The sequence below is a fragment of the Myxine glutinosa genome, chromosome 1, assembly GCF_964187855.1.
Source record: "Myxine glutinosa chromosome 1, kmMyxGlut1.1, whole genome shotgun sequence".
NCBI classification, from domain to species: domain Eukaryota; kingdom Metazoa; phylum Chordata; class Myxini; order Myxiniformes; family Myxinidae; genus Myxine; species Myxine glutinosa.
In genome coordinates, this window is record NC_136261.1 from 284,526,813 (window position 1) to 284,550,246 (window position 23,434).

Sequence of the window (23,434 nt, forward strand, 5' to 3'; positions counted from 1 at the left end):
TATATATATATATATATATATATATATATATATATATATATATATATATATATATATATATATATATATGCAGACTTGGCATTTAATATGGATTTTTTTTTTTCTTGACTTGGGTTTACTTTCTTAACTCAGTATATGAATCTGGTGAGTTCCTTTTACACTTTGGTGATTTATTTGTTAAAAGAACCATGTCACTGATTGTCTGTCACAGCAAGAAGAGAACAACAGGATTATATCACAGGTGGCATGGCAAAATGTACGGACAGGTGCATTTGACGATTGGCTTCACAGTCGGGTATACAAGGGTTGTTGCGTTCTGTATTAGTGGAAAACAACTGCTGCACGTCTCCAAAAGTTATTGCCGCTTCCTCTGGAGATGGTCCGTCAACTCGACAATGCTGTTTGTCATGGAGTGGTGGCTTTACAAAATTACGGCATGAAAGAGCGTGCTATTGCTCGGCAGTATGGCATCACTCAAGGTCAGGTGTCAAAGATCCTGAAACGAAATGCTCAGAGGGGTGTCCCTACTCCAATACCGAGGCCAGGACGTCCCCGCAGAACGACAAGGAGGGATGATCGCCAGCTGCACCGGTTAGTCCGCAATGGCCATACCAAGCCAGCTAATCGGCTTAGGGCTGAGTGGCAGCAACTGACAAATGTGCCTGTATCCAGAAGGCTAGTCAACCAACGACTGGTTCAAGCAGGCTATCGTGCCAGGCGTCCCCTGAGAAAGCCAAGCCTGACCAGACAACACTGCCAGCGCTGATTGCAGTGGGCCAGAGAGCACCGTCAATGGCAGCCAGGACACTGGAATCATGTGATCTTCAGTGACGAGTCTAGATTTCTGGTCTATCGTCAAGATGGCCGTGTCTGAGTATGCAGACAAGTGCATGAAGCCTACAACAAAGATTGTATAGTGCCAAGAGTCCAAGCTGGAGGTGGTGGGGTGACCGTTTGGGCTGCTTTTCATGCAGGGGGCAAAACTGACCTGGTTGTTCTGAATGGAAACCTGAACCAGTTCAAGTACAGGGCCATTCTGGAAGAAACATTGCTTCCATTTGCTCGTGCAGCCTTTCGAGGAAACTTTGTCTTCCAAGATGACAATGCACGGCCTCATCATGCTCGCATGATCCAACACTTTCTTGCTGACCGTGGTGTAGAGCATATGGAGTGGCCTGCCATGTCCCCGGATATGAATCCGATAGAGAACTTGTGGGCAGAATTAACGCGTCAAATCGACCACTTGGACCAGCAGCCGACCTCTGTGCGTGAATTGCAGCAGGCTATTGTCACTGCATGGCAAGCGATTCCTGTCCAAACCTTGGCAAATCTCGTGAACAGCATGCCTCAACATGTACGTGCTCTCCTGAATGCTCGTGGGGGTTACACGAAGTACTGAACTGTAATTTTACTGTCCGTAATCCCAGTCGTAAGTTAACTTTTGTTAAAATTTTTTTTGGCTAATGTGCAAAATAAAGAGATACTTCTGGAAAACGTACAGAAGTTTAACACAGTACTGTCCGTGAATTTAGTTCGATATCAGTTTCCATAACTTTCAAGGATCAATTTATTTGTTTCGAAATGTCAAATGTGGTTTTTGTTTCTTTTAAAGGTCACATTAACAAAATCTAGAATAATTTCAACATAATTCCAATGAACTTTTGGTTCGAAGTCATCTTGAAAAGTAAGTTCACCCCCACAAAAAAAATATTCCATATTAAATGACAAGTCTGTATATCGCAAGACATCAGGATTTTGTATTTAATCTGTTATTGTTGCTGGGTTTCACTTTACATTCCACTGCCACTTGCTTTCTTTTTACTCACTTTCTCCTCTCCTCACCAACGACCTTCTCCTCTCCTCTGACGCTGGCAACCTCAACATTCTCATCCTCCTCGACCTCAGCGCCGCCTTTGACACCATCGATCACACCATCCTCCTCACCCGACTTGAAACCACCTTTAACATTACCGGCACTGCCCTCTCTTGGATTAAATCATACCTCTCTGACAGACGTCAGTTCATCTCCATCAATAACTGCAAATCCCCCACTGCTCCCCTCCCCCAAGGTGTCCCCCAAGGTTCAGTTCTTGGCCCCCTCCTCTTCATCCTTTACCTGTCCCCCCTCGGTCACTTAATCCGCCGTCATGGTCTCCAATTCCACTGCTTCGCCGATGACATCCAGCTTTTCATCTCCACCAAGTCCATCTCCACCGCCACCCACTCTATCCTGACAAACTGCATCACTGAAATAAAATCCTGGCTTCAAATCAACTTCCTCAAACTTAACTGTGATAAATCTGAAATAATCATCATTGGCCCAAAAACGCTCACCAAGTCCACCCATAACTTTGCCCTCAACATCGACGGTTTCCCAGTATCCACCTCCCCTCACATCCGGAATCTTGGCATCATCTTTGACCAAACCCTCTCCTTCGACAAATACACTAAACAGATCACAAAGACAGCCTTCTTTCACCTGAACAACATCGCCCGTCTCCGTCCATCCCTCTCCTCCACGGCTGCAGAAACCCTCATCCACGCCTTCATCACTTCCCGTCTGGACTACTGCAATAGCCTCCTCTATGGTTCACCCTCAACAATCACTAATAAACTCCAATACATTCAGAACTCCGCTGCCCGTCTACTCACCCATTCCCGGACCCATGACCACATCACCCCCGTCCTTTACAAGCTCCACTGGTTCCCCATCTCCCAGAGAATCCAGTACAAAATCCTCCTCTTGACCTACAAAGCCCTCCATAACCTGGCCCCATCCTACCTGGCTGACCTCCTCTCCAGACACACTCCCACCCGCAACCTCCGCTCTGCTGGTACCAACCTCCTGACCCCCCCCATCCGGACCAAATTTAGATCCTGGGGGGACAGGGCCTTCTCCATCGCTGCTCCCACCCTCTGGAACTCGCTACCTCACACCATCAGAGACTCCTCCTCACTCAACACATTCAAAACATCACTCAAGACCCACCTGTTCAACACTGCATTCAACATTTAACCCACAGCATCTAACCCCTGACTATCTCCTCTCCTTCTCCCTCCTTTGTGCTTTGAATATTTCCCTATTGATTCTTCTTTTTTGCAATTGTTTTTATGTTTTGCTATGCATTATGTTTTGCACTCTGTCAAAGCGTCTTTGGGCTTCCTGAAAAGCGCTATATAAAATAAATGCATTATTATTATTATTATTATTTCCTATGCTACGAGTCTGTTTTTAGCCAATGATCCATTACAAGGTATTTTACAATGTACGATGCTCATAACAAATGCTGATTGTTTGGAGTTTTATCTGAACCTTGAATAATTTTTGACACACCGTACCCTCTCTCCAAGCTCCACGGGTAATACTCCAAACATGACTCCTTCCTTCACTCTTAATCTCACCTCTTTCCAATCTGTTTTGCCGTGCTTTGTCCCTTAAAATTCCCATAACCGTCTTCCTCTCACCAAATCCCCGACTGCCTCCTTTTCGTTTTCTCAACCAAATACTTGCCCGACCATCTGATTAATATGCAGATTGAAGTGGCCAAAATCAATCATTTCAGCAACAGCAACATCACTTCTTTATCACCCATTCTCATATACGAACCAGGAATGCGGATGTAAGACCAGCCATGATGTGGTCGAAGGGCGGTGACACCCCCTTGATGACCTTTCTCACTTCCAAACAGCAGTAGCTGCTTGTGGTTTACAGGGCCACATCGCTCCAGCTGTAACCTCTCAATCTCCGCACTGCGGTCACTGCAGAAGCATTGAGGAAATGGGCCCGTAGCCTGGGCAAGCAGAGTGGAGTGAGATCAGCAAAAACCCAAAAGCAGACCAAACTGTCAATATCACTCCACAAATTACAATAACACAAACCTAAAAATATCAAAACACCAAGCCAACTGACCCGTGGGATGTAGGTGTACAGAAAAGGAGAAAAAGAAGATGGAAGACAGCGTCGTGTCACAATATGTGAGCCTGGAAACACAGATGTGGACCGAGCAAGACAAGATGGAGATACTTGGGTTTGCGAGGATGACAGATTGAAGATCACGTGATCAGCATGACAGCAAATAGCCTCCGAGGGCTCCACAAAGACAAGCGCCTAAACAGAGGGGAAAACAGACAACAGCCAATCATATGGGTACTAATACGACAGCACGAATGACAATATGACTTCATTTTGGGCAATCCAATTTAGAGGTGAGGACTGATTTTATGCGTTGCCAGCAATAAGCACCGCATGTTGAAGCATATGGTCATCATGTGAACATTCCTGTTTGCAATCAGGTGAAGATAAACCTTTCAGAAGCAACTTTCACCAGACACGATGTCGGCATTGGCACTGTGGTCACACGTCATGACAAGAGGAATATTAACAGTAGGACCCATATATTACTACCAATATAACAATACGAGCGGGGTCACCCATGGGAATCCCACGGGCATGGATGTGTGTGACATTTCGACATATTGAGTTAGATGCTGTACATTCAGTTTTACAAAATGGTTACTGGCAAGTCATCAGATCCAGAAATGGTGTAATGAACACAATTTATTTATTTCACATAATATGTGACCTCTCACGCCTCTCCACCTGACACTCTCCTGTCTCCGCCTGACACTCTCCTCTCTCCACCTAGCACTCCTCTCCTCTCCAATCCCTCACACTCCTCACCTCTCCAATCCCTCACACTCCTCTCCAATCCCTCACACGCCTCTCCAATCGTGCCTCACTCGCCCCTCCAATCGCTCCTCACTCGCCTCTCCAATCGCTCCTCACTCGCCTCTCCAATCGCTCCTCACTCGCCTCTCCAATCGCTCCTCACTCGCCTCTCCAATCGCTCCTCACTCGCCTCTCCAATCGCTCCTCACTCGCCTCTCCAATCGCTCCTCACTCGCCTCTCCAATCGGCTTTCCCCGTCTCGTTTCTCTCGTTTTTCTCCCGTCTCATTCTTTTTCTTGCTCCAAATCGGCCCGTCTCGCCCGTCGGCCCGTCTCGCCCGTCGGAATCGGAAATCGGGCCGTCTTGCTTTCTTGCTTGCGCGTAAATAAATTGTGTTCATTACACCATTTCTGGATCTGATGACTTACCAGTAACCATTTTGTAAAAATGAATGTGCAGCATCTAACTCAATATGTCGAAATGTCACACACATCCATGCCCGTGGGATTCCCACGGGTGACCCCGCAAGTTTGCATTGACGTTCGTCGATGGACTCGTTCGCCCGTCTCATTCGTTTTCTTGCTGCATCCTGTTCAAGTCTGCGTTCTTCATCGATCGTCTCATTCGTTTTGGAAATAGAAGTTTCCACGCAGCGCATGAATTGTCGCGATCCTCAAGAAGAAGTGTCTCGTAATCATCAAATGATAAATGGCAAGTAAATTATATTGTGGAAAATTAAAGATTTCAAATAAACCTATTTAAAGTGTATGCGCACATAACTAATAAAAAAAACGAAGAAATATCTCTCGGTAATTTCCTGAAACATATTTTACTTCCGGCTAATAATGTTGAATGAAATAAAAACGAAGAAATATATGTCGGCATCATTGTTGACGTTTTTGTGACGACTGTCATCAAACGAAAAAGTAATATATCTTAACGGAAAAGCAAAAGTGAATTTTTAATATATATGGACACGTTGCCGTCGGTGTCATGTTGGGCGGTGTATGATACACCATGACGCGATTTTTAAAAATATATCTCTGCATTTTCCCACGTGTGTGGAATGTTCTCAATTATTGCTGACACCGAGTCTGAAACCATCGATAAAAATGAAATCATATGGTGAGTTAGATTGGAGATAAAGGCGTGAGAGAGACTCAATGGCCTTGAAGTTACAGGCGTTTGAAAATTCATTTCGTTCTATAAACGCCAACTTTCATTGGATTTTCTTCCCGTTTTTTTTCAACCGAGTCTAAAAGTATGTTAGCGACTGTGAAAAATGAAATGATATATCGAATTTGATTTGAAATAAAACTGGGAGAGAGCAAGACACCACGGGCCTACAAAACAGGCCTCAAAGCTATGCGAGTTAATAAAATGGTGGATATTTGTTTATAATTATATGAAGCCACTCCCAGAATGGGTGGAGCTATGGGTGGAGCTACTCTGCAAACCGAGTAATCCACACCCCGGACAGACACCCAACAGACAGAATCATCTACGGCTATGATAATATAGATAAGCAGCGGTGTAGTGCCAAATTTTGAAGTACGTGAGTCCTGCAAAAATGTGTCGTCCGTGACGTCATTGCTAGATCTTAGCTACATAGCACTAACCATTGAGTCCCCAAAATGAGTGATAAATAAAAAACACGCACATTTTAGCACGATAAGCAAAAGTTTCATACGCACGTGCACACACAGTGGTAATTGTACCAGTGATAATATAATTGGAGCAACAGGAACAATAAAGAAGAACCTCACTGAGAATTTGAAAACCATCCCCGGGAATATTACCACAAATTAACTACAACTGGAGGCAATCCCGGGTTCATGACGACACTGAAAAAAGTCCTTGAAATAAAACTCTGAAAAAGTTGAACAGCTTGGTCCATGAACTGTGATCCCTTACCGAAGATGAGGTGGATACTTTGGGTCCTGGGAGGACTTTGTTCCACCTCCTGAAACCCGCAAATGGAGAAACCCAACTATACACACACCTTTTAATAAAAAGTCACTGTTTTGAACAAAACAATGTGCAGTATTTCAAGAAATACCGAGGTTTTATTTATTTATTATTATTTATTTTCGTACTATGTGGTAAGGGGTGGTAGGATGACCTCGAGGTACGTACACTCGTCTCGAAGCTGTATGGTCTGGGAACATGGACGGACCAGGCCTTAAGCTGGGTCTCTGGTCTGCTAGCATTATTTGTTTAGTTGGTTTCTTTCTTGGAATTGACGACAGAAGATAAAGCTTTGTGGCCGGATAAACATCCGAGAGTGTTGAAGATGTCAGAGCAGATAAGCACGATGTTAATATGCAGTACAGTCGGACCCCAGCATTCGCGGTCCCAACATTCACAGACGCGTATCATCCATGGTTGATAAAATGCAACGTGCTTCTACATTCACAGCCCTGTGCCCCACGTATTCATGGTTTTTTGGGGCGCAAAAAATATTGTTACGTTTGTGGGGGGTAGGCAATACCTTGGTCCAGGTAGAATTGCATAGGTATTGTGCTCCGACTGTCGTGAAGAAAAAGAAAGCCCACGTATCATAAGTAGGGATCCGGTAGACCATATGTCGTGTAAGCACGTATCTTGGTTCCCATCACGAGGGGTGGGTTTATATTAATTAGTTAGGGATTATGGGTAATGAATCCCCTGTATGTAATGAACTGTTATATTTCCTCTGTTCCTGATGATACAGCAGCGCACACACACATAGCCAGGAAATCGCGCATTTACAACAATAAATAAGAGCGACCGGAACCGGGACATTCAACTACCGCTGATGCTGCAGCAGTCACATCGCAACACAAGCAGGCAGGTCCCAGAGGCCACGCCCGGTAGAGCAGTGATTAGTCCGGGATTGATTGGTGCAAGGATTGCTAAGATGTGACGATGGGATTGGTGGAGCAAGCACGGATGATGTCAGAGCCTCGAGTATAAAAGAACGCTCTGCCCGAAATTTTCTCTCTTGCTTCTCTTCTCGCTTCTGGACTTCTCTTGGCTGTCTCTCTTGACTTCCTCGCATCTTCTGGCTTTGGTGGTGAACTGTCACAATTCGATATCTGGCTCTTCTTCGGGAGTTCACGGCGACTGGTCGGAGTTCATAGTGCTCCTGTGCGAGGGGAATTCATTGACGAGCGGAACGGGCGCGGCCTGCTGACTTCGTGCTCGACAGCGAGAGATGCGGACTGCATAGGAGGCCGAGTCATGCTCGCGAGCTGCGCGGCAAAGCGTGCTGTTCCCGCCAAGGACGCGGGGGTTTGGACGATTCCTGACGAGGTTCAAGAGCAGCTCAGAGCTAAGTGCCCACCAAAATAATGCATTTATTTTCACCTTTATATTTCCCTTTGTCTGTATTCCGGTCTGTGTGGGGACGTTCCATTTAGGATATTAGTTTATCGTGAATTTTCTTGTATGCCAGTGTGTGCCCCGGTTTAGAATAGGTACACCGTATCCCTGAGTGTCGTAAGAGGTGACTAAAGGGTTGGCATCAGGAAGGGCATCCGGCCATAAAAATATTGCTTCAAAAAGGGAACCATGATGATTGTCATGGGGCCCGCAAGGCTAACCCCCGCTCTAGCAGGGAAAAATGGCCTTAACAAGGTGTGTGTGTGTGTGTGTGTGTGTGTGTGTGTGTGTGTGTGTGTGTGTGTGAATTTTCTTGTTGCTGGCATTTATTTTCAATAAACCTGTTTATTTTGTACATTTTCATTCCGTGTCGGTTTGAGTTGATTGATTATCCAGGTGCGAAGACGTCGGGTGAAAGTCGTCCAGGTAAGTTAGTCACCCTCCTTTCCCTCGCGTGTAAGGAAGGTCAGCCATTGAATTGAACGCCTTGGTGTTAAAAAAGCTCGTTTGGTCATCCGTGTCACCCTGCGGTGTTCATTACTGGGCAGACACATGACAATATCTCCCACAACCCACGAGTATAACAGTTCTAAAACATATTGTTACGGTCGCGGTTAAGATGTTATTTTGACCGAGCGGTGGTGTAACCGCGGCCGAACAGTTATTCCCCGACTAACCCGATTCAACCCCAAACGTTGGCCGTATCGCACCGCAGCTGCTCAATATGGAAAACTCTAAAGCGACCGAATGCAAAGAGGAAGAAGACGTACAGAAGAGTAACTGGGTTTATTATTTACACATATAAGCAGGAAGAAAGCAGTCACGTTTATTTACAGGCACATGAGACGCAGGTGACACAGTGAAATCCTTAGCTTATACAAGCTTAATTAACCCAGGGACAGAACAAACAAGGACAGACTCACGCGGGGAATGATGATAGGACTGGCGGGAGATGGATGGCTGGCGGGATAGGGAGGTCCAACTGGTCCTGCAGCCGATCGACTCGTTGGGCAGCCGCCGCTCCTTCGCGGCCCTGCTCCAAACTGCCGTCCAGGCCTCACGCTGCTGTGGCTGCAGTTTCGGTGGCTCCAGCTGCAGTAAATGCAGTTTCGGTGGCTCGAGCTGCAGTAAATGCAGTTTCGGTGGCTCGAGCTGTAGTAAGTGCAGTTTCGGTGGCTCGAGCTGCAGCTCAACTCTGGACTTCTCCCGGACTCAACTCAAAGCGCCTCTCTTGGACCCAACTGCTTGGACTCCCTCTCGTCTCTCTGTAAAAGCTCATCTCTTGGACCCAACTGCTTGGACTCCCTCTCGTCTGCCTGTAAAAGCTCATCTCCTTTTGGGAACGCCCTGCCGTGGGTTATATAGGCCCCACCCCTCAACCATTGCGAACCTCCCCGATCGCTCTTCCTCCGCCCTCTCTAGCCAAACCCCTGGCTCATGGTTGGTCGAGTGGGGCTGGCTCACTCCTCCCCTCTATGACGAGGTGGAGACACGCCTTTATTCTCCGACCCTGCCTCGTGGTCAATGGCGGCAATTGGAGGGGAGGTTCTTGGCAATGGCACTCGAGGCCTGGCAATGACGAAAGGGGAAATGAAAGTTTTGGGAATGGGAATGAAGGGAATCTATCTCTTTCACTGGTGCAATGGAGTATTTCAATTAATGGGAGACACAGCCTTACCCTAAAACACATAATAAGATATAACTATTGAACAGGGGTATTCTATGATTGGCTGACGTGTATGCTTTTGGACTAATTATGGGACGCCCTTTGACCTTTACACAGCTCCGGAGGCAGGAGGGGCCATATCCAACAAAGTTCATCACCATCTCCAATATAATACAACACAATCAAAAAAATGCAATCCTCATATCCGCAACACTGCACCCTCCTCCTCTTAAGCACGTCCCGGGCCTACAACTTTTATTTAGTGTGACATGTAGGTGTAGTTCCCTCTACTTTTAACCTGACCCTGAGTGCGACAGTTTTAAAACATAAATAAATGTGTCCCGCTGCTCCATTGCACCCTGCCTAACAGACTTACGCCCACAGTTAACCGAATTGCGGAATGGTCTTCAAACTATACATTGACGGTGGGAAGCATTATTTACAGTGACGCTATTTTATTTACAAAACTCAACCCAGGACCTGTAATTGTTCTTTCTGGGGGGGAGACAGTCTGCTCTGCATCAATGCACCATGAAAGCACCCAAAACGCACCAAAACACCCTCAAGCACCAATCGGTGCAGTCACCATTGTTCATGAATAAAAATAAACCAACAACCCCTAACCCTGCAGGTGATCTCTTGCTCTTCGGCTCCCTCTGCTGGCTGTTATTATTTTCTTCCAGATGTTGTCTTTTTCCTTTGCTGGCGGCCTATTTGTATTAAAACTTGCACCCAACGTGTCCCTTTTATTTATTTATGGCCCACAAGGCCGACTACGTGTGGTTCACCTGTGGGGCATCAGTGCCCTGTGGCCAAGGTCCGCCAGCAAGATTTCGGGCCCTCATGGCCGGTTCCAGCAGAGGGGCCATGCCCCAACCCATGGGGTCCAGAAGTGGTGCTCGGCCACAGACATGTGGTCCATCATGTGGTGCATCGATGCAGACAGCTGGTTCTGAGAGTTCCTGGCGCACAATGGCCGACTCACGCACGCTCCCCAATGGCGCACAGGTCATGTGGGAGACAAAAGGGGGAAGACAAATGAGCGAGGGGTAAGGTCACAAGGGTACACATCAATAAGGCAATGCAAGGCGAAATGCGTACGGAGAGCGAAATGAGAAAGCTCGTCCCTACCGTACGTCACCCCCCCTGTCACCTACACTACCCTTGCCCTTACCCCATATTTACAAAATCTACACATTTACAAATTCGTCGCCAATGTCTCGTCTCCCCATATTTCCCCTATACCAAATTCGTCACCACAATCCCTCTACTTCAAAATTTGCCATCACCCAATTCATCATCAATCCTCATAAGGAGGAAGAGATGGAACATCAAAGCACAATGTCACACCCACGTCATGATGCGTCTCACATTCCAAACATCTGCACAATAAAGAATAATCAAAACATGGCATGGTGTGGAGTACCTGTCACCTCAGGTGAGTGCATGCAGATGGTGCGAGGAGACTTCTTCATCCTAACTATCCTCTAAATGACTTTACCACATGTTACACTACCCGGGGTCTTTCCCTGCCAATCCATTGGCCAACTTACACTATGGGTTCTAAAAACCAATTCCCATTGACCAAACTGTGGTGCTTCTCAATTTGGGGTCTCACTCCCCCGATTCATCTCCCGGTGCCCTTGCACAATTTCTGGGCTGTGACGTGTAGCTCTCCCAGCAGGTCTACCCACCTGCACACCTCCACCACTGCAGTTGCCACCCGAGCTTACCCAGCTCCTCACCCTAACCTAACTAACTGGGGAAGGCCCCTCCTGGCTCTGTCACCCCACTCGGTGCCCTCTGGCACTGGGCTACCCGGGTCCGTCCTCCGGATCCTCAGGCCCCATCCACAACTACCGGCTCCCAGAGCCCACCTGCGGACTCACCTGGCCAACATCCTCATAGTGGTGGAGTGCCCAAACCAACTACACACACTAACAGGCTACACGCCCAGCCATTTCCACAACACTAATGCACCCATCCAAATACCATTCTTCCACCCGCACCACAGATGCCAATATCCAACCACAATTTACCTATACCCACTTACACTACCCGCCCCGGGTATTCGTGATGGGGGTCCATCCTTCCCCCATTCACACCTTCGCACCATCCACTCCACTCCATAGTTTCCATTCTACTCACACCACAACCATCCATTCCAATACTCCATATATTCCACACTCCATGTATTTCACACACCTGTTGGTGCACACCTGTGCACTCACACCTGGTGCCACCTGCACCCTCCTTCCTTCCTGGACCATTTGGTCAGCACAACACCCATCACCTTCACTCACTCATACACTGCTCCATTCACCTGTTCAGTTGCACACCTGTGCAATCACACCTGTTCAGTCACACCTGTTCCTCACAATCACACCTGTTCACCATACACTTTTCACAATACACTTGTATACACCTCCAACACTCACACGGCATCATCTGAACTACCTGTTAACCTGCTAACTTAGTGCTCCCCGTCTTCCCTTTAAACTAAGCACATACCACGTCATTATCATCCACACTAACCTACCTGCGTCCCCACTACAGGTATCAGTCACTAACTAATCTTACCGTTACCTAATGTCATCTTCGCTAGATCCCTACACACGATATATCCTAACCCTCCCGGGCTAGTTTTCACTGCCATCAACCCCATAAATCTAGTGCTCCTTTGCCCCCCTTGTGAGGGATGGTGGATTGGCCATCCCATCACATGGGGCATTTCCCACTACCAATTTTGCACATCAAATTTCAACAAATCAAAAATTTGCCAATCATCTGCCAATCACCGTACCAATCATCAAATTTTGCCTTGTTCTAATTTTGGGTCCAAAACACTATTCTCGTCACACAGTCTACTAACTAATGCCTCTCGGTGCGCCAATTCCTGTCCAAAGCCTGGCTTCGTAAAGCCGCGCAATGAATGCGGGTTGTTTGGTGCCGGCGGCTGGATGCGTCCGGCACTCGGTGCAGGGAAGGACGCTTACCCGGGCCGAGATCCCACGCACCACCTCGGCGTGGAGCCATCCAATTGCCCGATCTCGACCTGCCGGAACGCCTTAACAAAAAGGGGTCGCCATGATGACCCTTCCTATCGGGCTGCCCGTTCCGCCTAGCGGAGCACGGACGCGGCCGTTCCCAACGCGGCCCAGCGTGGATCACGTACGGCGGTCCTTTCGAACCCGCCGTGCTTCGGATCCCCGCTGGTTCTCGCGGCACGCGAAGCCCGGCACGCACCGAGGGCCCGACTCGGCTAAATGTCGTCCTAACCGCTAACCCGGTTACCGTCGATGCCTCACCTGCATGCTTACACGCATACGCTACCCCTTTCTTGCTCATACATCCAGCCGTCTCCCTGCTCTTGGTCATTGCACCTTCTCTTACACACCCAGGTACACTCATTCCACTCACAGACTTGGTCACACACCTGACCACCGAACACTTTGGCACACATTCGTTGTTCGCACACCTCACCAACACACCTCTTCGCGCCCCCTTCTCGGTCACCTCCTCTGTGACAATTACAGGTGTGCTCTCACTCGCACACCCAACCACGTGCCTCACGACCAACTCAAGTATGCATTCCCACACACGCTCTACCATTCCAGGTGTGCATCCTTCCATTCCAGGTGTACATCCTCGCTCACCTGTCACAACCAACTCACGCTCCGTGTCACTCTCACTACTTTCACCACCACTCTTGACAGCGCACTCACCCTTACTCTCGACAGCGCACTCTTTCCTCATGCCCCTGTCCGTTACACACCTTTCTCGCGCACACTCTCTCGTTACTTCCTCCGTAACACTCACCACACCGCGCTTCCATGTGCTCCCTCGCACACGCGCTACGACCGACTCACTCTCGACAGCACACTCACTCCTCGGCGCGCACTTTTTCCTCACACACCCCATGGTCGGACATTCTCGCACACCTCTTTTTTCGCACACCAGACCTGTCGCACACTTCACGAACGGCCTCTCACGAACACCCGGGTCCACAACAACCCCCAAGCCGACTGAAACTCCCCTCACATCATGTACATTTCCGATTATATCGCCACTCACCTTGGCACCTCGTCTCCGCACCTCCTTCGCCACCTGCAAACTCTTTATTTGGTTAGCGAGCACATCATTATGAGTTGAGCACCGACCTTGTACATATTCCATCACCTCCTCCTGGATTTCTTTTTTTGTTTCTGTCCGTCTCTTAATTTCACTCACCTCTTCTTCCACTTCCTCTAATTTTTGCTTCACCTCTTTTATTTCCCGTTGCGTCTCCTCAAGTTCGTCCTCTAAGGCTACCGTGACCGTTTCTATGTGCGTCCTCACCTGCCGGTCCTTCGTCTCCATTACCTCTGTCACCTCGTCCAACCTCGTTGTCAGTCCCTCATGTACCATCTGACATTCCTTCTGTGTCGCTATTAATTCGTTTTTAATGTCTTTTTGTGTCGCTTTTAACCCCCCGATTATTGCCGTGTTCTTTTCCACTTGGTCCACAAGTTCCTTTTGTCCCACTGTCAGCTGTTCTACTCCCTTCGTCAGACCCTCTATTCCCCCTTGTAACCTCGCCGTATTATTCCTCACCTCTTTCTCTATACGCTTTTCGCCTCGCTTTACCTCCTCGCATACCCCCGAGACCTCCTCACTTACACCTCGTCGTATCTCCTCTTTCATCTCCTCCCTCTCTTTTGTAGATGCTACCCTCATCTGTCCCAATTCATCCCTCTGAGCATCCAATTTACTTTCTAACCCGATTTTCACCTCCTCTATCTGGTTCCCCATCTGTTCGATTTCCCGGGCGGATTGCTCCCCTATTTCCCGCAATTTGTCTTCCATCCTATTTTCTAACCCCATTAACCCATTTTTTTTTACCTCTTTTATCCCGTTGTCTAACCCCTCAAATTTAGCTTCTAGCCGTTCCCCCATTTCTCCCATTTTGCCCCCCATTTCGCCCATTTTGCCCCTCATTGCCCCCATTTGCTCACTCTGAGCCTTCATTTGCTCACTCTGAGCATCCATCCGGTTCCCCATTTTGGCTTCCAATTGCTCACTATTCTTGTCCATAAGGGCCTTCATTTGGATCATAAAAAGATTCCAATCTACCGGTGGCGCTGCTACGGTCGCGGGCGCGGCAAAATTTGGTGCCGCTACACCCACGTGCGCGAGGACGCCATTTTGTGCGTCTGATACTCCCTCAGTCCCTCAACCACATTGCCAATGTTCTCCTCTACTTCGTCCCTCTGATCCTGGGTTACTCCTAACCCCTCCTCTAGCTCACCCACCGGCATCCGATCGCCTTGACCAGCCATGGCGCGATTTCAAAATTCGGGTTTTTCTTTACAACACAAATTTCCAGCAGCTCGTAATTTTGAGCGCGTTAAGCGCGCTTCGGGCCTCGTATCCCACTCCCCGACACAAATTGTTACGGTCGCGGTTAAGATGTTATTTTGACCGAGCGGTGGTGTAACCGCGGCCGAACAGTTATTCCCCGACTAACTCGATTCAACCCCAAACGTTGGCCGTATCGCACCGCAGCTGCTCAATATGGAAAACTCTAAAGCGACCGAATGCAAAGAGGAAGAAGACGTACAGAAGATTAACTGGGTTTATTATTTACACATATAAGCAGGAAGAAAGCAGTCACGTTTATTTACTGGCACATGAGACGCAGGTGACACAGTGAAATCCTTAGCTTATACAAGCTTAATTAACCCAGGGACAGAACAAACAAGGACAGACTCACGCGGGGAATGATGATAGGACTGGCGGGAGATGGATGGCTGGCGGGATAGGGAGGTCCAACTGGTCCTGCAGCTGATCGACTCATTGGGCAGCCGCCGCTCCTTCGCGGCCCTGCTCCAAACTGCCGTCCAGGCCTCACGCTGCTGTGGCTGCAGTTTCGGTGGCTCCAGCTGCAGTAAATGCAGTTTCGGTGGCTCGAGCTGCAGTAAATGCAGTTTCGGTGGCTCGAGCTGCAGCTCAACTCTGGACTTCTCCCGGACTCAACTCAAAGGGCCTCTCTTGGACCCAACTGCTTGGACTCCCTCTCGTCTCTCTGTAAAAGCTCATCTCTTGGACCCAACTGCTTGGACTCCCTCTCGTCTGCCTGTAAAAGCTCATCTCCTTTTGGGAACGCCCTGCCGTGGGTTATATAGGCCCCGCCCCTCAACCTTTGCGAACCTCCCCGATCGCTCTTCCTCCGCCCTCTCTAGCCAAACCCCTGGCTCATGGTTGGTAGAGTGGGGCTGGCTCACTCCTCCCCTCTATGATGAGGTGGAGACACGCCTTTATTCTCCGACCCTGCCTCGTGGTCAATGGCGGCAATTGGAGGGGAGGTTCTTGGCAATGGCACTCGAGGCCTGGCAATGACGAAAGGGGAAATGAAAGTTTTGGGAATGGGAATGAAGGGAATCTATCTCTTTCACTGGTGCAATGGAGCATTTCAATTAATGGGAGACACAGCCTTACCCTAAAACACATAATAAGATATAACGATTGAACAGGGGTATTCTATGATTGGCTGACGTGCATGCTTTTGGACTAATTATGGGACGCCCTTTGACCTTTACACAGCTCCGGAGGCAGGAGGGGCCATATCCAACAAAGTTCATCACCATCTCCAATATAATACAACACAATCAAAAAAATGCAATCCTCATATCCGCAACAATATCTTTCACCAGCCAAGCACAAATCAGCTTGATGTACGGGAAAAAAAAACATATCTTCCATGAGCCGCGAGCATGAGCTGCTTCTACATTCACGGCTGTGTGCTTCGCGTTTTCATGTCTTTTTGCGGCCAGATACAAATATATAAGCAAGCTGCGTGGCATTTCCCAACATTCGTACTATAAACCTAACTGCATGGCATATCCCACCATTCACACTAAAACTTAGCTGCGCGGCATTTCCCACCAACTGTGTAAGACGTCAGCCCTCGCGAGTTATTGTACAGAATGAAAACGCTTCACCGCATATATTTCCAGCTGCTGAATACGGCATTATCTGAGCTGTTATACAATGAAAATGCTTCACTGTATCTACCACCTGCTGTGCAAGACGTCATGCCCTGTAAGTTACAGAATGAAACACTCCACCACATATATCACCTGCTGCATAAGACGTTATGCCCAGAGAGTTGCGCAATGAAAACGCTGCACCGCCTCTATTAGTACCTGCACGGCTGAAACATTCTCTGCTTAACTCGCGCAGGTGATCGATGAGTAGGGATACCTGCCAGAGAAGGTCTTCAATGCAGGCGAGACCGGCCTGTTCTGGAAATAAATGCAAAGGAGAAGTTTAATCTCAAAGCGAGAGAGGACAGCATCGGGGTTCAAGGTCGCCAAGTCCGGGTATCTCTTTTCTTCTCTGTGCAAATGCAAAAGGGGACTGTATGACAAAGCCCATGATGCTGTACAGTTCCCTGAATCCACAAGCTCTCAATGGCAAGAACAAACACCTGCTGCCGGTGTTTTGGAGGGCCAACAAGGCATGGGTGACAGCAGAAATTTACATGGACTGGTTTAATAACTGTTTCGTCCCTCAGGTGGAAAGGTACCTGATGAAAAAAAAAAACCTTGTGTTCAAGGTTCCCCTGCTCATCGACAACGATCCTAGCCACACCGGGGACCTGAAGGTGGCTCACCTGAACGTCGAGGTGATCTTCCTGCCGCCCAACACCACCGCCCTAATCCAGCAGCTTGACCAAGGGGTAATCTCCACTTTTAGAACATATTACACCCACCGCACCTTTTGCTGCATTTTGGATGTGATTGAGTCTGACCCAGAGCTCACCGTCGGGCAGTGTTGGAAAGAGTTCAACATAGTTCACTGCATCGGTGCCATCAAGGAGTCGTTGGGTGTCGTGAGAGCCTCCACATAAACACCTGCTAGCAAAACCTGTGGCCACAGGCAGTGAAAAACTTTACAGGCTTTCCCAACTACATGGTGGATAGGCATTTACTTGCGAGGCTGGTGTGGCAGGTGGGAGGGGAGGGCCTGACGACATGGAGCATGAGTAATTGTGGGATTTTATCACCTCGCATGTCGACGAGCTCACCGAGGAGTTGGACACCATTACCGAGGTTTCTGAGGAGGAAGAGGAGGCGGGCAGTGATGAGGAGGAAGAAGTGCCAATATCCAACCTCACGGTCAAGTTTCTGGGTGAGGTGCGGCAGAACAATTATGGGCAATTACCAAGAGGGTGCAAGAAGCCAACCCGGTCATGGAGCGTTACCTCAAGTTTAAGAGGGGGTTGGATGATGTGATGCACCCATACAAAGAGCTGCACAGAAACCTGCGGCAATCTGCCAGACAGCTGTCCATCACACAATTTTTTTTACCTTGATCCCTCTATCTCAACAGCTTCATGCTGTTTTTTTGTTGTTGTTGTTTTACGGCACGGTTAGTTAAGCACTGTTAATAAACTGTAATCGCTTTCTTTCAATAAACATTGAAAACGGTACTTGGTGATAGTTTTTTTTAATTTGCTAGCATTTTTTATGAAACTGTAATCATGTGCATTTGCGGTCGAAATATTTAAAAAACTTTTCCACTATGAATCAGGAACCACTGGAAACCTATCCCCCTTTTCCCCATTGAAACAATGCCCTGACATGTGGGGTGTTGCCATTCGCAGTGTCACCATTCGAGGTCTTTTTCATGAATAATTAACTGCCGGGGACCTATCCCTCCTTTCCCCATTGAAACAATGGCCCCACATTCGCGGATTCGACATTCGGGGTATTTTCCAGGAACGTATCCCCTTGCGAATGACAGGGTCCGACTGTATATAACATCATGTTTATCTGCTCTGCCAACACGAGTCTGTGTCATTGATGTATTACAGGCCTACCTTTGCTCGTACAATGTGATAGCCATTCTACAGAAGAACAGCCAGATCACTGATCCACTCAGACTTCAACTAGTTGTAGGCATCCAAACTTTTCCATGCTGCCACCTCTTCCAGGGTGTAAATACGTTTTGTAAACATAAGATAATTCATGAAGGATATAAAATGGTTGGAAAGTTTGTCTCACTTCTAGACCTTGTTATATTCAGCAATTCACCTTGGTCGTCTGTGTTGCCTCAAACCTGCATTGTTATCATATTGCTCCCAAGACAAAGTGTTAAACGTATCGACATATCCAAGGATTGATCCATATTATTTGGCCATAAAAGCACACAAAGCACAATAACTCAAATCATCGTGAACATGGGCGTTTATTATTATTATTTATTTTAACCGTTGGGAGTTAATGTCCGCCTCGGATGGATTGACGTGCCAGAGCACCTCTCCGGTGCGCTCTGGTTGGATTACATCCCTGAATATAACTGGGAAGTAGTTAGTTGTGGGATGTGTGAGGCAAAGCCTGAATAAATATGTTATTATTCAGATAATTAAATGATGTAGGAATGATAAGAACACATGGCTTCTTTGTGTTTCCTCATACGTCTCTACATGGATAAAACGATAAAAAGAGAGCTGGCAGTTTATCTGGCTCTACAATACAAGAACTTTAAAACCCCTTCTCTCCGAGTTCAAAATATATCTAAATTGACCTACTTAAAAAACTGTTTGTAGTTTGATCAGAAAACGTGAAACTCACCCGCATGGTAGGGGTGAGGAAGTGTCGCTGTGACACCGATGAAAGATCTTGAACAAAGAACAGCGACCGATGACCTAACCTGTTGTCTACTTTATCATCGTGCCAAGTGTGCTGGTGCTGCAAGAGCAGGGTTGCTCTGGCAGCCTGTACAATGCACAGCCACCTAAATGTTGTGTGGGCACAAATACAGACTTTCATCATAAGGAATCACAGTTAACGTCATACACAGCATTGCACAAGGGCCACCATTAAAATGTTCATAGTTATCAGAGGATACCAACCTACCAATAGACAGCACCAATTTTACTTGTGGGTGTGCAGAGTTATGGAATGTTGCATGTACCTGTAGAGAGATCCTTGCTGAACCAACCTCTGCAGTTCAGCTGGGGACATGTCCACAAAGCGTGAAAAAGAAAAGGTACTCCAACATTTTGATCCTGCAATATAGGATGTATTTTACTGGATTACTTAGTGACAATTCAAGATTTTAAAAAATATTTGGCATGCACATGTAAAAGATCTTATGGTCTTATCCTTGCCAAGCCCTGCTGTGCTGCGGGCCATTGCTTTGGTTTGTACGCTTGGTGCAGAGGTGTCACTCCACATATGCACCAAATGTACAAAGCCCCTCCCCACACCTATTCCCCTGCTTCCAGCTCTCATGAACTTACCTTTGTTGTGGAATAATGAATGGTGAATGTTCTCTGGAGAAAAAGGAGAAAATGTGAAGTGTAGAAGCCTGCAAAGAAAACAAATAATTGCACAACCTAAAAGTTATCAGCAGCATCACAATCTTCACCTAAAATGAAGTAATATTACTAGTGATAAAGAACTACACTCCACCAATAAAATATGGGGAGCTCCTCAACATCATTAGTACACAACAGCACCAAGCATACCTGCATGGAACACAATTAAGATTCGATAAAATGAGGTGAACTTTGATCAACCAGTAAAGATCAAAATCGGCAAACAAAAGAACAAATGCAAATCATTAATCCTTAAACAAGACCGAAAATCTAACAGCCGGGCCGACCGGAGCTTAGCCGTAGCCGGCTATGCCTCCTCCTGTAGGCATAGCTTTTTGTAGGCATAGCCTCCTCCTGTAGGCAAACCACAAACACATATGATTAGCTTTTTAAACAGTCGCTGATGCTGTTTATAACAATAAACAAAGAAATTTGGAGGAATCCCGAAATTCATGAGGTAAGTTTTACTTACAGAACTGAGGGAAGATCTACTGTAATCTATATATCCCACAAGAGTTGGGTAAATAACATGCGATCAAAAAACCGAGGCGAATTCCTTACTTCCGCGGTTGTTAGTCCGTACACCGCTTATCATTGATTCATGGACCATACACCGCTTCATTCCATTAACTTTGTGTTCACGACTGAGATGAAAGTGTTATGGTCATATTTACTATATTATTACTATTACGAAAACGATACTACTGAAATGATACACTACTGTATTAAGAAACCTGGGCTTAATTTGTCCGAAGCAGTCCGAAGGGTAGGCATAAAGCCTAAGGCCTATATGTACCGTTTTGTTGGAAGAGACAACGCCGATGCTTTCGATATTTGATGGTCATTTTAACAATCGGTTTGTTTGTGTTTCACACTGATTGAAAAACGAAAAGGATAGAGCATGGCGATTGTGATATATGACAGTTTCGACGATATGTTCGGCATAAAACGAATTGGAATCAAAATGCCGGAGTGTGGAGAGTCAGCCGCAGTAATGACACAAGACGCAATCACATCACCCTGTCATGTGACCAGATCCTCAGCTCTGATTGGTATACGTTTGAGGGGACATACATACATACAGACGGACAAAAACTGTTCTAGACGGCTTTGCTCTATGAGCTACGCCGGAAAAACTACTAGGTTTCTTTCCACATTTCACATCAATCACTGAAGATCACATGGAACCTACAAATAAATTCTGCGGCCTTCAGCTGACATCTATATCTAAATAGCCGAACTGTGTTTGAAGTATGTATGTATGTATTAGTAAATCGGTGGGTGGACCAACGAAGAACTGCTTTACACTCATTGGCTGCACAACTGGCCTAACTCGACACCAATTAAAATCATGTGCCACCATTTTAAGTAGCAGCACAGATTAGTTGAAATGACCCCAGGTATATAACCACAATATATTATATATTGCACACAAAGCAGTATGCATGTTTTTGTTTCATGTATATACATCGGGTTATTTTTCATTCATTCATTCATATACAGAAAGCAACAGCGATCTGTGGCATCATACCATGCCCAAATAAAGGAATGTGTTTACTGGTGTGAAAAGTCTGGCTAAAACAGAAATTATACACTAAAAAACTTTTCATTTATTTCGCTGGTGTGAAAAGCATAATTGAAGGGTGTCAAAATGACGGGTTGGAGTTATAGTGTGTGGTGTTGAGGTATGGTGTGTTGTGGTGTGTGGCTTGTTGAGTGGTGGTGTTGAGTGTTTGGTGTTGAGTGTGATGTGGTTTGTGGTGTGCTCTGAGATGTGTTTCCACGTGTTGCAGGGATGGTTCATTGTGGATGTATGGCATAATAAAGTGGCGTGTTGGGATGACAAGATGGCCTAGAGTTATGCACGCCTCTCAGCTGTCTAGCCGTGGTTTGAATCCCGATCCAGCTATGAACTGTCACCCGGTCATCCGGTGTTTCACAGGCAGGGTGATTCATCAATGTGTTCCTTGTATGGAAGTTTATAAACAGGCGTCCCATGATTTTAAAAAACAACATGTGCACGATCGATCCCATGTATTCTTTGTACTTAATTTTGGTTTTAGCCCGGAGGTAATGTGTGTGTGTGTGTGACTGTGTATATAAAAAAAAAAACAAAAAAAAAAAAAAAACCCCCACCGTTTAGAGGCCATTTTTCCCCGCAAAGCGGGGGTTGGCCTTTTCGGGGACCGTGGTAGTTGTTGTTTTTTTGGTCCCCTTTTTGAAGCAATGTTTTACGGCCAGATGCCCTTCCTGACGCCAACCCTTTTTGCCGCCTTCAACGACAAACAGGGAATTACCAGTGAACTGGTACTCAATTAGCCGACCTCAGAAGGATGACAGGCTGAGTCAACCCCCCTGGCATTAATTCGGCGATCGACCGAGATTCGAACCCAGGATCCTAGGATCCTAAGCCGGCACCCTAGCCGCTAGCCCAACACCAGGGATATATTGTTGACAAATTACTTCCTTCACTGCTAAGCCCCACATAGGGAAGTCTCATTTTTTAGACTCCATTATATTTTGCAAATAATTCGTCGGACATAATTCATACTTTGTGTGTATGGTAATCCTCTGTATTGTGTTGAGTTTTGTGCACCCATCATTTTGACGGGGCTTCCCACTCGTTCTATTAAAAAAAAAAAAATACAATATGTCTTACAGATACACAGCAAATCCACTCACTTTTGTTTAAAGAAACAAATAGATGTGGGTGTAGCCTCTCGGTAGACCATTTTGGGCAAACGAAAGTAGTCCAAACAGAAGTGGAAGGGTGAGCGGGTCTCTTGCCTCTCAAAAAGATCAGGATGGTTGCATACCTATGGGCAAGGAAAAAATAAAAAATAAAAATCACAAATGCTATCAAGCTTGTGATTTGATTTAAAAATTTTTTTGCGAAGCACGAGGGAGCCACTTAGATTCACATTAATATAAGGGCCCATCTGCCAGAATTAGCTAATGGATGTTAAAAATTCCCATGTTGTCTTTTGACGAGGAATAAGCGAGTTATTGCCGGAATCCTAGACAAATTCCAAACATTCCTGCCCGAACAAACAAGGGGCGCTGTATTGATACGACATGGCATGGAGTCAACAAGGGTCCTGCAACTGTTTTGCAGGAATGTGGCACCATTCATCCACAAGAATGTCCTCCAATACACGTCGGTTTGATGTTGACAACAACATTCTCAAACTACCTGGTGACACAATGTGCTCTCTGGACCAGAGCATTGTCACCCTGAAAGACAACACTCCTAACAGCTAAGAAATGTTGCATCATAGGACGATTGTGACAAGAAAGACATAAAATAAACAGTTAAGTGAACAGAGTGATCACATAGCATTCCAATAAAGAAAGAAAGGTATGGGGATTA

The 23,434-nt window shown here is 46.7% G+C and overlaps 2 protein-coding genes across 7 annotated transcripts in view; both read right to left on the bottom strand.

The window, feature by feature from the left end:
• INO80 (INO80 complex ATPase subunit) overlaps positions 1-23,434 on the bottom strand; it is a 195,538-nt gene that overhangs the window by 78,080 nt on the left and 94,024 nt on the right. For all 6 annotated transcript variants that reach the window (XM_068133886.2, XM_068133863.2, XM_078767152.1 and 3 more), the window contains exons 21-26: positions 22,747-22,880; positions 19,987-20,054; positions 19,659-19,752; positions 19,316-19,478; positions 3,911-4,108; positions 3,608-3,791 (exon numbers count right to left, since the gene is read on the bottom strand). In XM_068133886.2, coding sequence (XP_067989987.1) covers positions 3,608-3,791; positions 3,911-4,108; positions 19,316-19,478; positions 19,659-19,752; positions 19,987-20,054; positions 22,747-22,880 — 841 coding nt within the window. The remainder of the gene's footprint in view (positions 1-3,607; positions 3,792-3,910; positions 4,109-19,315; positions 19,479-19,658; positions 19,753-19,986; positions 20,055-22,746; positions 22,881-23,434) is intronic.
• On the bottom strand, positions 12,433-15,891 carry LOC144888606 (uncharacterized). Its single transcript, XM_078767158.1, has one exon. The coding sequence runs from the start codon at positions 14,790-14,792 to the stop codon at positions 12,570-12,572; it is 2,223 nt and encodes a 740-aa protein (XP_078623284.1). The 5' UTR covers positions 14,793-15,891; the 3' UTR covers positions 12,433-12,569.